The sequence below is a fragment of the Triticum dicoccoides genome, chromosome 5A, assembly GCF_002162155.2.
Source record: "Triticum dicoccoides isolate Atlit2015 ecotype Zavitan chromosome 5A, WEW_v2.0, whole genome shotgun sequence".
NCBI lineage: Eukaryota > Viridiplantae > Streptophyta > Magnoliopsida > Poales > Poaceae > Triticum > Triticum dicoccoides.
In genome coordinates this window covers 509248314-509262214 of record NC_041388.1, presented here as the reverse complement: position 1 = coordinate 509262214, position 13901 = coordinate 509248314, and the positions used below count along the sequence as shown (strand labels likewise).

Here is a 13901-nt window from a genome sequence, read left to right as displayed (position 1 = left end):
GAGCCCTGACAGCCGACGACGGCCACTGTGGCCATGGCGGGGTGGCGGCGGGGAGCGGCTGCAGCTGCAGCTGGGGCTGCAGCGGCCCGGCAAACGTCGCGGAGGCCGCCAAGTGCGGCGGGTACCACGGCAGGGCCGGCGGCGGTGGCCCGTAGGGGCCTGCCAAGTACAACTGAATCCCCTGGACCACTGTGACGAGGTCGTGGAGGACCCCGGTGACCTCCTCCGGGGTGTAGACGGCGGCTAGCGGCACGGTGGAGGGAACCGGCATCTGGGCGATGGGGGCACTGATGGTGGTGGAGGTCGGCAGTGGGAGGGATGGGGTGGGTGGCGGCGAAGACATGATCGCAACTGAGCTAGCTGATACCAAGGTGGTAGGAGCTAGGGCTCTACCGGGTCTAGGCTGGAGATTGCAGGGGAAGGAGCAGGGCTCTACCGGGTCTAGGCCGGAGATTGTAGGGGAAGGAGGGAGCGGGGCGAGGCTTGGACCGCGGCGGCCGGCGTGCTGGCGCCGTCTCGCGCGAAGGGAGGGGCGGCGGCGATGCAGGAGGCGACGGCTAGGTTAGGGTTCCGGCTCCTCTGGGAGCCGGGCAGTAGGAATAGTCTTATTGCTTAATTTCTAAAAGAATCTTACAGTTGTTTATATAACCACGATGCTAATAAAAATAAGTTAACTTTTGGGCTAAGCCCCTAACTAAACCTGCCCAGTGGGCCTCCTCCGGGTATAAGTTACCCCGGTCATAACACTCTGGCACATGGATAGCAAGCTTCCACGCACCCTTGTCCATAGCTAGTTCTTTGGTGATACTCCAATCCTTCAGGGCTCTCTTAACGGACTCCTCCCATGTCAAATTCGGTTTACCCCGCCCTCTCTTGACATTTTGCGCACGCTTTAGTCGTCCGCTATGCACTGGAGCTTCTGGAGGCCTGCACTGAATATGCCCAAACCATCTCAGACGATGTTGGACAAGCTTCTCTTCAATTGGTGCTACCCCAACTCTATCTCGTATATCATTATTCCGGACTCGATCCTTCCTCGTGTGGCCACACATCCATCTCAACATACGCATCTCCGCCACCCCTAGCTGTTGAACATGTCGCCTTTTAGTCAGCCAGCACTCAGCGCCATACAACATTGCGGGTCGAACCGTCGTCCTGTAGAACTTGCCTTTTAGCTTTTGTGGCACTCTCTTGTCACAGCGAATTCCAAAAGCTTGGTGCCACTTCGTCCATCCGGCTTTGATTCGATGGTTCACATCTTCATCAATACCCCCATCCTCCTGCAACATTGACCCCAAATATCGAAAGGTGTTCTTCTCAGGTACCACCTACCCATCAAGGCTAACCTCCTCCTCCTCACACCTAGTAGTACCGAAGCCGCACATCATGTCATCATGTACTCGGTTTTAGTTCTACTAAGCCTAAACCCTTTCGATTCCAAGGTTTGTCTCCATAACTCTAACTTCCTATTTACCCCGTCCGACTATCGTCAACTAGCACCACATCATCCGCAAAGAGCATACACAATGGGATATCTCCTTGTATGTCCCTTGCGACCTCATCCATCACCAAGGCAAAAAGGTAAGGGCTCAAAGCTGACCCTTGATGCAGTCCTATCTTAATCGGGAAGTCATCAGTGTCGACATCACTTGTTTGAACACTTGTCACAACATTATCGTACATGTCCTTGATGAGGGTAATGTACTTTGCTGGGACTTTGTGTTTCTCCAAGGCCCACCACATGACACTCTGTGGTATCTTATCACAGGCCTTCTCCAAGTCAATGAACACCATATGCAAGCCTTTCTTTTGTCCCTGTAACTCTCCATAAGTTGTCGTACCAAGAAAATGGCTTCCATTGTCGACCTCCCAGGCATGAAAACAAACTGATTTTTGGTCACGCTTGTCATTCTTCTTAAGCGGTGCTCAATGACTCTCTTCCATAGCTTCATTGTATGGCTAATCAACTTAATTCCACGGTAATTAGTACAACTCTGAACATTCCCCTTGTTCTTGAAGATTGGTACTAATATACTCCGTCTCCATTCTTCTGGCATCTTGTTTGCCCGAAAAATGAGGTTGAAAAGCTTGGTTCGCCATACTATCGCTATGTCCCCGAGGCCTTTCCACACCTCAATGGGGATACAATCAGGGCCTATCGCCTTGCCTCCTTTCATCCTTTTTAAAGCTTCCTTGACCACAAACTCCTGGATTCGCCGCACAAAACACATGCTGGTCTCATCAAAGGAGTCATCCAGGTCAATGGTAGAACTCTCATTCTCTCCATTGAACAACTTGTCGAAGTACTCCCGCCATCTATGCTTAATCTCCTCGTCCTTCATCAAGAGTTGGTCTGCTCCGTCCTTGATGCATTTGACTTGGCCAATATCCCTCGTCTTCCTCTCTCGGATCTTGGCCATCTTATAGATGTCCTTTTCGCCTTCCTTCGTGCCTAACTGTTGGTAGAGGTTCTCATATGCCGGACCCCTTGCTTCACTGACAGCTCGCTTTGTGGCCTTCTTCGCCATCTTGTACCTCTCTATGTTGTCTGCACTCCTATCCAAGTATAGGCGTCTGAAGCAATCTTTCTTCTCTTTAATCGCCTTCTGGACATCATCATTCCACCACCAGGTATCCTTATCTTCGCTTCTCCTTCCCCTGGACACCCCAAACTCCTCCGAGCCCACCTTACGAATGCAAGTCGCCATCTTCATCCACACATTGTCCGCATCCCCTCCTTCCTCCCAATGGCCCTCCTTAATGACCCTCTCCTTGAACGCCTGAGCTACCTCCCACTTGAGCTTCCACCACTTCGTTCTAGCGACTTTGGCATGCTTATCCCACTGGACACGAATCCGAAAGCGGAAGTCAGCAACCACCAGCTTATGCTGGGGTACAACACTCTCTCCAGGTATCACCTTACAGTCTAGGCACTCACGCCTATCTTCTCTTCTCGAGAGGATGAAATCGATCTGGCTAGAGTGTTGGCCACTACTAGAAGTCATCAGATGTGATTCTCTCTTTCTAAAGAGGGTGTTAGCTACAATCATGTCGTAGGCTAGAGCAAAGTTTAAGACATCTTCTCCTTGATTCTTAATGCCATAGCCAAAGCCCCCATGCGCCCCTTCAAAACCTGTGTTAGATGTACCCACGTGGCCATTGAGGTCTCCTCCTATGAAGAGCTTCTCGCCAATTGGTACACTCCTAACCATGTCTTCCAGGCCTTCCCAGAACTCCCTCTTGGTGTTCTCATTGTGGCCTACTTGTGGGGCATACACGCTGATAACATTTGAGAACTAAGTCCCCAACTACCAGCTTGACCAGGATAATCCGGTCCCCACGTCTCTTGACGTCTACCACTCCATACTTGAGGCTCTTGTTGATCAAGATGCCTATGCCATTTCTGTTTGCAGCCGTCCCCATGTACCACAGCTTGAAGCCAGTATCCTCCACCTCCTTCGCCTTCTGTCCCCTCCATTTGGTTTCTTGGACGCAAAGGATATCAACACTTCTCCTCACCGCTGCATCAACTAGCTCCCGAAGCTTCCTTGTCAGAGACCCTACGTTCCAGCTACCTAAGCGAATCCTCCTAGGCTCGGCTAGCCTCCGACACCACTGCGCAAAAAAAAAACAGCAACTATCGGAGATTAAAAGAAGACCTAATCTCACCGTCCCGGCCGGATGGTGAGAAGACCAGGCCATCAGCTTCTCGATGCCGTCATGGAGATCGTCGTCGTGTGAGGAGCAAGCCTAGGCAACTTTATTCGACGCAGTGTCGTCCTCATCCTTCCGGCGCCACCTCAACTTTTTTCGACTTGTGTCAGGTGCATGATGATGTTACTAGGTTTCCAATAGCAGTTGCAGATTGTTGTTCTTGTGGTTCAGAATGTTTACGGTTATCATCACTCTGCAAAACGGGTGCAATTGATATCTTCTTGATACTAATATACCCCCTCTATCTAAACATCACTCTGCAAATGGATGGCTCAATTTAGCATGTATGTACTGAAGTTCAATGTTTACATAACGTTTGTGTGGGGTGGGGGTGGGGGTCTAATTAGTGATAGTTCATTGAGTTTCGACAGCTACCTTGTGCTGTCGGAACACACCCCACCATGTCCCCACATTCTGGCCCTAGCTTTGGGCCATGAGTGGCGGCATTGCCGTCGTCAGCGCCTGAGCCGGAGAAGAGAAAAAAGATCGGTTTTCAATTTGGTGATCGGCAACTTTAACCTAAGTAAGAAACAAGTTTCAACCAAGGGCTTTCACTCGTATAATCTCCACGAGAGAATCAATTTTGAACTCTCACACAAAAATATCAACCGAATGAATCACAATCTCTTACCTGGTGAAGACAAACTCTCAACTTTTTAAAATGGCACCTCCAACCCCCCTCCTCCGTGAAGCTTTCAGTCACTACAAAATTCAACTAAAAAGGCGGACTATAAACACAAAAATAACTATATACAGCACTCTACCTCATGGTGTCAGCAGCAATTGCTGGGAAAAGAAAGCCCAGATCTGCCCCTCGCCTCACCAACTCCCAGCGCAGACACCAGTGAGAATGGCAGCGTGAACGGGGAGGGACTCGACAGTAGAGGAGGATGCGGCGCAGCGGAAGGAGGCGGCAAGTAACTGTGGTGGCGCTGCTCTGCAGGAAAGGGAAAGAAACACGCGGGATAAATAAGGAGAGAACATAAAAGGGCGACGACAGAGGTGGTGTTGGCGTCCAGTGTTAATGCAGTCGAGGGTGGAGCCGTGTGCTCGGAGCTCGTTCACCCGAACATAAATTAGCCTTTTTTTGCATATCATATAGATTTAACTATGGTTTAACTCTTATCTCAGGTGAAAATTCTATTCTGTGGACCAGAACCTGTCAAAATCGCAACTATCCAGGAGATATATGACCAGATCGAAGGAGAGAACTTGTCCAGACTTATTTTGATATTGCAGGGAAAGATAATGCCTAGAGCTAAAGAGTCTGTTAAGGAGAAATTCACATTTAAAGTAGATATTTTTCAGGTTAGTTTTGTATAATTATTCATGGCTTTGTTGGAATTAAAATTATGTAAATGAACAACAGCATTGACTGTGTTGAAATTAAAATTATGTAAATAAACGACATGCCACTAAGTAAAGCACATCAACTAATTTGTATGTACATTTTTGTGCATTCAATATTGATGCTTGAATGCTTGACGTAGTGTAGCATACTCTATTGGTTTGAATCAGAATCCAGTGTACAAGTTTCTGCAAGTTATGCTCTCAACCTTGAATACTTATTCGCAAAAAAACCTTGAATACTTATTTGTAGTTTCACGACTTCTGTCATGTACAGCAAATGCTTAATCCCTTGTAGTTTCATCACTTTAGTCGTGTACAGTTGATGCTTTACTATACATATATGATATGTTATCTATATATTCTACATTATACACTTTATATTCAAACTGATGTGCTCCTCCAACTGAAGGTCAATGAGTTACTGGTTAACATTAGTAAGCATGCCCTGAAGCCCAAGCATGAAGTGTTGACTGCAGAAGAAAAGGCCAGGCTCCTGAAGAAGTACAATGTGCAGGATTCACAGGTACGTCTATCTATAATTTATTACTGATTACTAATTTCAATTAGGTGACAGTACTGAATATATTTATTCTAAATTGTTACAATATCCAAGAAGTTTCTTTTTGGAGAGTCAGAAGTATATATCATTTATTTGTTATAATTATATTGCCAAACAAGAATTCTTAAGATGGAAACACATTTAAAATATGTTTTCATAGATTGAAATATTTGGTCCAGCTTTAAGCTTTAAAAGTTTCTATATTTCTGTTTATTGAAGAACATGCAGTTTCTATTTATTTTTTTCTGGATTCTTTAGCCAGATGAGAACAGTTACCAGGTTGAACCAATATCTATTATGGAGAAAATATTTTCTAATTGTTAAAACAAAGAGTGACAAAACAGTCTGCACGTACAGTCTAGGGGTCATATGCCTGTCAGAGATACAGTGTCTCTCTTCACAAATGGGTATTACAAAAAATGTTCTAGCAACATTGAGTTGGTGCTTTGCATTTTTTAGATGATCTTCTTGTTTGATTTATGGTTTATCTATATTACCAGTAGAGTTAAAACTTTGGCGACTTGTACGATCATGTTTTTGAGTATTATTTACTGGAACTCACGCTACGTCCGCAGAACTAATTGACTATTTTCCATGTGGAAAAATTAGTCATTTGCCACTCTAAAGAGTGGTGACTGAGGATTTGCCGTTTTTCAAATCTGCAAGTGCATTGATGATTTTCCACTGGGAAGAGAGAAATAGATGAAAATTTGCACCTTCTCTGTTATTCTATCTTCCTTTTTCTTTTGCTCAAGATATGAATGTAAGAATACAATATTTCTCTTTGTCCTCTCCTACCTTTGCTTCTTCCCTACCTCCACATTTTCTCCTAAGGTAGCTCCCCTCCTGTCCCCATGCTTGAATACCAAGGAGGGCTTGATATCTCCCTTTCATCCCCTGTGTCAAATCCCCGCCTTGGAATCTCCAAATCCTGATTGGATTATTCTCCTCCATACTCTGTCCTCAACCCCACTCTCCTAGTGCTATACAATCCCACCGCTGCCACAGCAGGAGGCTGCACAGAGGCGACGGTGTACTTGTTCATGGACATGGCAAACCTTCATATACATTGGAATGCCAAGGTGCCCAACAGCTTCCCCTACCCTTGTTTGTTACGAAGCTCCACACTCCCTGTCAAGTTTGTGACCCCCAAGCTTGGGAAGGAACTTCACTCATTATGGAGCCAGGCCCTCAAAAAAAAAAAGGAGCCACCGCTATCATATTCTGAAAAAACTCCCTTGGCCTCAACTTTGTTGGCGTCTCCTGCTGTGCCATGACTCGTCCAGCAAGCCCTGCAATTTCAGCAACTATGAAATGATGTCAATGTCATCAATTGTACCCCCATTTTCACCTCTTGTGGCTGACCTGGTCCTTTCTTAAGCCACGGCGATCAATGTGGCATAATATATAGCAGACAGCAGGCTGTTCAGTGATAAACGTGTCAATACTAATACGGCAGGCGGCAGGGCATTTCCGTGGTCAATGTGTCATACTATATGCAGGCTGTAGGGCTATTCATAGCCGGGTTCGCCAGCTGGTTAACTCCCAGTTGAAGATGCAAGAATGACAAGAAGAGAAGGTACATGAGTTAAGAGCTCTTTTATGTAATGAGTTGGGCAAAAATGGGGTTGAACAGGCTATCGGGTGGGTGATGTTGGGAGCTGGCTTGGAGAATGAACGATGGGGCTAGAGGAAAGGAGGGTGTAGGCCAGTTGGAGGTGGAAGAGGATAAAACGTTGGAAATTGTATCTCATCTTCTCTCTTTGTAGTGTCAAATCTTCAATTGCGAATCTGCAAACGGCAAATCATCGATCACTATCTATTTTCCCCATTTTTTGTGGGATCAAGTGTTTCATGCTAGAACTGTGATGTTATTTTTCCAGTCTTGCTGGCGTTGCAAGTTTTTTCCCCTGCGGGAACGATATTGCAAGTCGCTATGTGAACTATGTAACCTTTTTTTTGTTACATCCTGCTGGATGTCACTATTTCCTTCACAGATCAGCCTGGCTGTTGCCTATTGGTCTGCATGTTAGTTCCTAGTATGTGCTTGATTGTGTTTGCAACATGAATGTGGCTGAAGGAAGATCACAATCCCTTGTTGTGCTTGGATGCGATGATGGAGACCATCATTGATACATTTTACCATCCTGACCACTTGCGTCTCATAGACATATCATGCTGATAATTTTCTGATTTGCCATAATTTTTTTGTGAGGTTGCCATATTATTTGTGTTCTTATTTGGTTTTGTTTAAACTAGAACTTTGATGTATTACCCAGTTTAAGACATTTAGTATTTCCACACACTAACTGATTGTGCTGTTACCATAAAAGAATTGAAGATAAGTATATTAATGTCTTAGTCGCTGTGGGGCATAGCTCATTATCCTTTTGTCTGCCTGTTGGATTTTTCACATGCCTAAAATGCCAAACTGCATTTGTTATTACTCCTCATCAAGTTCTTTTTGCATGAACCTTCAATTTCTTAAAATCCTCATCAAGTTGTTATATAGTTATTTTTAACCACAGTTTGCTGAAAATGGTGCTTTTATCTTTCAGCTCCCTCGCATGCTAGAGACCGATCCTGTTGCTCGCTACTATGGCCTCGGCAAGGGAACCGTGCTTAAAGTTACATATGACAGTGAGCTTACTGGGAACCATGTGACATACCGATGTATTTTCTGAGGGCTGCATGTGTTTCCATGGATGAAAGGTGTAGCAAGCTGTTTGTAAAATCGTGTTAGCTCTATGCTGATTCATTGGCCTGAAGGTATTTGGGACTTCAGGCGTGTTACACCGAGCATGGTCGACTGGATTCAAGCCGTATCCGTTTACTAGAGCTAGCATAGGTTTTACATACAAATCAGATGTCAGAAACCTGATTAAGATGAAGAACCAAGAAAGGAAAAAAGATTGACTGTCAAACAATCTTTCTTCAGCTAACAACTGTGGTTTGGTCTGCTTGTCTTGGGTAAAATTTCGTCATCTGCCGCCTTTCTCTTGCGGATGTTGCTGCTATCACCAGTGCTGTTATCTGTGGGGTTACTGCTGCTGATGGTATCGCTGCTGCTGTTGTTTGTGGGGTTACTGCCGCTAATGGTGACGGTATCGCTGCTGCTGCTGTTGTTTGTGAGGTTGGTCTCGCTGTTGCTTAGCAGGTCTTCGTCCTGGTGGCAGTGCTCCTTGCATCTGCTTTTCATTATGTGGGGCTTGAGCTTGCTCATGTCTGATAGCCGTACTGGTTTTAGGAAGAACTCATTTGCTCCTTCCTCCAGGCATCTGATTCAGAACAAACAAAACCGTAATTGTCAGAGTTCATTCTAAGATCCTACTACTATATTTCTTTACAGCTTTATTTATGTCCATATATTTGGGTTTTTACTCCATATGCGCCGATAGAAATAGACAAGTGGCACTGGTGAGTTGTCTGCTACTATAACCCTTTTTATATAGAGATAATCGACTCGAAAGATCGACAACCGTATCATTCCATATCTTTACTATTTATTTGACATTAAATATTTCATGATAGAATATGAGCACGACGTGAGCTGGGTGGGGGTTGTTCCTTTATTAGAAGGCATGTGACCCCAAATCAATAAAGGATTCCAAGAGATCTTGGTGTCTAAATTTAGATCAAGGTCTATCAAACATGTAGTAATAACAGATGAGACTATCTGAATCTTTTCTAACGGTGGTTCAGCTATAAAGTTTCTAAATCAGCACCATCAATAATCAATCTGGTTTCCAAAACAAACAAGATTTTGGGTCCGTAACCGTGCTCACCTGTTGATTCTGGAAGGTATGTTCTCCGATGACATGATCACAACCGGGATGTCCCTGAAAGACGACGACTCCTGATTCAACAAAAGCCAGATGGAGACCATTAGCCACCATGCTCTTCAGGCTTGAGCAGACCAAATCAAACTAAAAAAAAAAGGGCTGGTACCTTGATCTTCTTGAGCAGATCGTACCCTGTCATCCCAGGCATGCAGTAGTCGGTGATGATGAGGTTCACGTTCACCTCGACGTCCTGCTTAGGACCAAACCCAAAATTAATCAATCAGAAACAGTTTCAGAGCACTAGTACTGTGGCTGCGCACATGATAGACCATCTGTCTTCTTACCAGTTGGTCCGCATGGACAGAAGAAATGGAGGCGTCCTCGCCATGGAGCCCCAAGAACTCGAGAGCCTTGGTCCCAGAATCCACGGTGGTAACTGCGGAAACAGAGACTCTGCCTCAGATGCCATGGCATAGCAGGAACACAACTTCGTATGCTGCAAATGAAATTGATTGATACCTTGGAAAGAAGATGTCTTGAGGAGCCTCTCAATGAGCTTCCTGTCGAGGACGCTGTCATCCACGGCCAAGACATGGAACGGAGCCTCCGCGATCGCCACCGCCATCGGAGAAGAAAGAGAGAGCGTGTGTTTTGTGTGATGGAGGAGGATGCTATGAGGAGAAAGCAAGGATGGTAGAGTTAAGGCAGGAGGTGTGTGCGCTTGGCATGAGAGAGAGAGAGAGAGAGAGAGAGAGAGAGAGAGAGAGAGAGAGGGCTTTCCAGGAGCGTGTGGGTGGAGTCGAGTTTATATGCACCGGAAGCACATGAGAAAGGATTCCAGGGAGATATGGGGTGGGGAAAAGGTGGGTGGAGAAAACAAGTGTGATGACCAAAGGAAATCCCGCCTCATGGAAAGCAAGATCCGGGCCAGATTTCCCCCAAATCTTGCCATGAATTGACTCCACCATAGAATAGACCTGGCAGGCCCATCAGCCACAGCAAAGCCATGGTCCACCATTTTCTCTTGTTCCCTTCCCTTTCTTTCTCGTTTCCTGGCCTGTCCTCTTGCTTGCTCGGCTGACCTGAAAGGAAGATTTGGGGTCGCTTCTGGCGATTTGGTAAAGCGGAGAAAAGATGAGGAGATCTTCCACAGGTGTGACCTTGCGGTTTGATGCGCGTCCATCTCATCTGTTGGTTTTTTCCCCTTCCTTTCCCTTCCCTGTATAAAATCTGTTGGTGGTGCATCACTAGTTGGTTCCTACCCGGGACGTCGAGTCTGCAGTACAGACGTGTTACGACCAGCTGCGAGTTATGTGGCTCCACATAATAGTATGCGGTGTTGCCAATCAGTGGCAGTTCACTTGAAAGGGTGTGGGCGATGATGTTTCTTTTTTAACTCTCTGCAGTGAACAAACATAGCAAATCTGACGGCTTGGGGTATCAATTTATGATGTTGCGAGTATGGCAATTTCCTTCGGTAGATTGTGTCTTGAAAGGTTGTGGGCGATGATGTTTTGCTACAAATCTGACGTCGGATTTTCTAGCATGACAAATCCCTGATGTGCTTAGTCTTTTTTGCCAGGACTTGATATGCTTGCTGAAGAAAATTGTCATGCTCACGACAATATAATTTGTCATTCCGAGCATCATATTTGACATGCTTAAAAGTCCACCGTTAGATTTTTAATATTTCCGATAGAAATTAGAGGTCATTACCCCTTAATAAAAAAACGAGTGCCTATTCATCGGGCACCCGGGGAAAAAAACCAGTGTCAACCGTTAGATGACCATCTAACGACCAAGATCGTGCGTGGAACTATTCCTGTTCAACCTTCACATGTAGCCGGTCGCGCTTCTCATTACCCCGCCCTCCCTTAACCCGCGGTGCTGCCTCCACCCCTGGCCATCCCTTAAAGGTCTCGAGCAAAAAAAAATCCGCCAAGCCCGCGACCCTCCCCCCTCCCCTCACCCTAAACATAGGGCTAAAATTCAACATCTGCATGTAGTTTGGTTGCCTGCATTAGGCTTCCTGCATCAAGGAAGCAATTTCTACTACGTTTTTTGGTTGCCCGTGTCGCTGTTGTTAGACAAATAGCATGTTGTTTGGTTGCAAACGACATGAGGTGTGACTTCACACTAGTGGTGACCTTACCACACACACTAGTTGAACAACGTCTTGTTCTAGCTAGGAAACAAATGACAGTTTATCTTAACTATTAACAAATGGCAGTACAAATTATTAAGAGCCATATGGCTGAATAGGAGAAAGTTCATCGATGCTAACTAGGTGGAAGTCCATCCTCTTCTTCTTCTTCTTCTTCTTCTTCTTCTTCTTCTTCTTCTTCTTCTTCTTCTTCGTCTGACCTCTGCTATCCTACGTTGTCTGAGCCCACTCCAATGTTTTGTTCTCCACGCTTCATTGTTAAACGTCTCCACACCATGGCCAGAGCTGACCACATCATCGGGCATCATATCTTCCTCGCCCGGCACAAGTTCATCACAACCCCATTGTAGGATCTAGTTATAAAGGATTGAACATGAAAGAACAAGCTTAATTTGGGTCGGGTAAGGGTGGAATGGCTTTTGATGCAGGATCTTAAACCCATTATTTAGAGGTCCAAATGCCCTCTCAACCCTAACTCTAAGGTTGTAGTCTCTGAGATTGAACAGTTCCTGAGGAGTCCTAGGATATTTCCCACCAGAGGAATCGCTCAGATGGTACTGGTTTTCCTGAAGGGTGGAAGAACACGTGTCGACATGCATAACCAGCATCTCCTAGGTAGAACTTGCCATCGGGTCTAATCATGTTGTCACTTAGAATGTTGGCATCATGTGCTAATCCTCCCCAGCCAGCCAACACATATGTGAACTTCAAATCGAAGTCAACAGCAGCAAGCACATTTTGGCTTGTATAGTGCTTGCTCCCCCTGCATGCTGCAGATTATGACCTCGACACTCTGAGAGTGACATAAGTACCATCTATTGCCCCAATGCAATTCTGAAATGGCATTGCAAGATGGTGTTATGGCTATAACAGAACAATACAAGCATATCAAGGCATCAACTACGTATTGTGCTCACCTTGAAGTATAGATACCATCTTGGGCTAGTGCGAATCTTGTTAGGAGTCCGACCGGTTTGTGACCTGATCATCTCTCCTCCGAGTTCCCCAACAACATACAACACTTGCCTAAAGTACCTGGAAATGGTCTCCATTGATCTCCTGAATGTGTTGTGCATAACCCTGAACCTCTGGCTATGACCTACAACATGCAGGAACATGGCAACTTGCTCTTCCATAGTGGTGTGGATGCTATCTTGTAGCAACCCCCTGCTCCTGAACGTTTGCACAAGCCTGGCGAAATATGCTCTTTTCATTCGAAGCATCCACGGGCCTATGTGTCGTTACGGTTGTAGATGTAGTTCATATTCACTATCCTCTCCCGATCTCGGATTAACATGGACCATACTAGATGACAAGTTTGTCATTCTGACGACCAACTCTCTTATGGACCAACAAGATCCAGGCCCGAACCACATCTATCAACGATGCTGCCTGGACTACAAGCTTCATCCGTTCATCCACAACCTAAGCGACATCCATTGTGCGGTCAACAATGATGCAACCGACCCTAAACGGTCCTAAGAAATGACCTAACAGAGGAGGGGGGTTGTATGCTACTTACCAGCTCAGGGTCGAGGTGGGGGGAGGGGGTATGGCTGAGACGAGGATAGCCGGGCGGAGTCAAAGAAGAAGGGGACTACAAGCTTCCACCAACGCCGCCGCTGCCGCTTCGATGGATCTGAGTCGTCATCGCCACCGATGCCCAGAATAGAGGAAGGGCTTGTCCGAGAGCCAAGTTGAGTGAGTAAATGGGGGAGGGGGCGAGGCTATATTTTGTGCCATCCCGCTTCCGTCAATTTTCGTCTCCAGCCATCTCCGTCCGAATCTCTCCTGCATCGTGCCCTACGCCGGGATGAGGTTTTGCGCTGAAAACGGCCGATTGAAGTGTTTCCAGCGAGCCAGACTCCGTGGTGCTTTAAGCATTATGCCGATGCGAGCCAGACCTCCGTGTACGCAACCAAACAGACTGTTTTCATCCCGCCCGGACTTGGTTGGGTTGTATGCAACTAAACGCGTCCCTAACTAATAACAAAAAATGGACCAGGGCAAATCACGTTTTCAGGTACCAACGAATAGCCAAACCGTAAATGAAAGAAGATTCTCCTCGTGGGAGTTGATCATATCTTCCATGATTCTGTTTGTGTAAAATCCTCGCAGCTGTACTGCATGCAGCTGGTTTCAAGTTTTAATGAGCGATCAAGTCGCACTGCACATGTGCGCTCTAGTCCAAGATTAAGTATAGAGTAGCTGCTAACTGAAGTCAGCATATGTGAGCTGAGCTGAGGTAGCCACCGCCTGGAGTAGATAGAAGATAAAAAATCGGCTTGGCAACCTGCACATCCTCGGATTAGCCATGTCGCAACCCGACGAT

General features: G+C 46.0%; 2 protein-coding genes across 2 annotated transcripts in view; one reads left to right on the top strand and one right to left on the bottom strand.

Moving 5' to 3' along the window:
• The window catches only part of LOC119302436 (DNA-directed RNA polymerases IV and V subunit 5B-like), a 16985-nt gene extending 8342 nt beyond the window's left edge, over positions 1-8643 (top strand). Inside the window, exons 2-4 of the mRNA XM_037579477.1 lie at positions 4846-5022; positions 5474-5587; positions 8182-8643. Of these exons, the coding sequence (XP_037435374.1) occupies positions 4846-5022; positions 5474-5587; positions 8182-8307 (417 nt within the window). The 3' untranslated portion in view covers positions 8308-8643. The remainder of the gene's footprint in view (positions 1-4845; positions 5023-5473; positions 5588-8181) is intronic.
• Positions 8382-10030, bottom strand: LOC119302435 (two-component response regulator ORR9-like). Its single transcript, XM_037579476.1, has 5 exons — positions 9925-10030; positions 9750-9841; positions 9572-9655; positions 9409-9479; positions 8382-8901 (listed from the first exon to the last, which is right to left on the bottom strand). The coding sequence occupies exons 1-5, from the start codon at positions 10028-10030 to the stop codon at positions 8562-8564; spliced, it is 693 nt and encodes a 230-aa protein (XP_037435373.1). The 3' UTR covers positions 8382-8561.
• Between the last annotated feature and the right edge of the window lie 3871 nt (positions 10031-13901).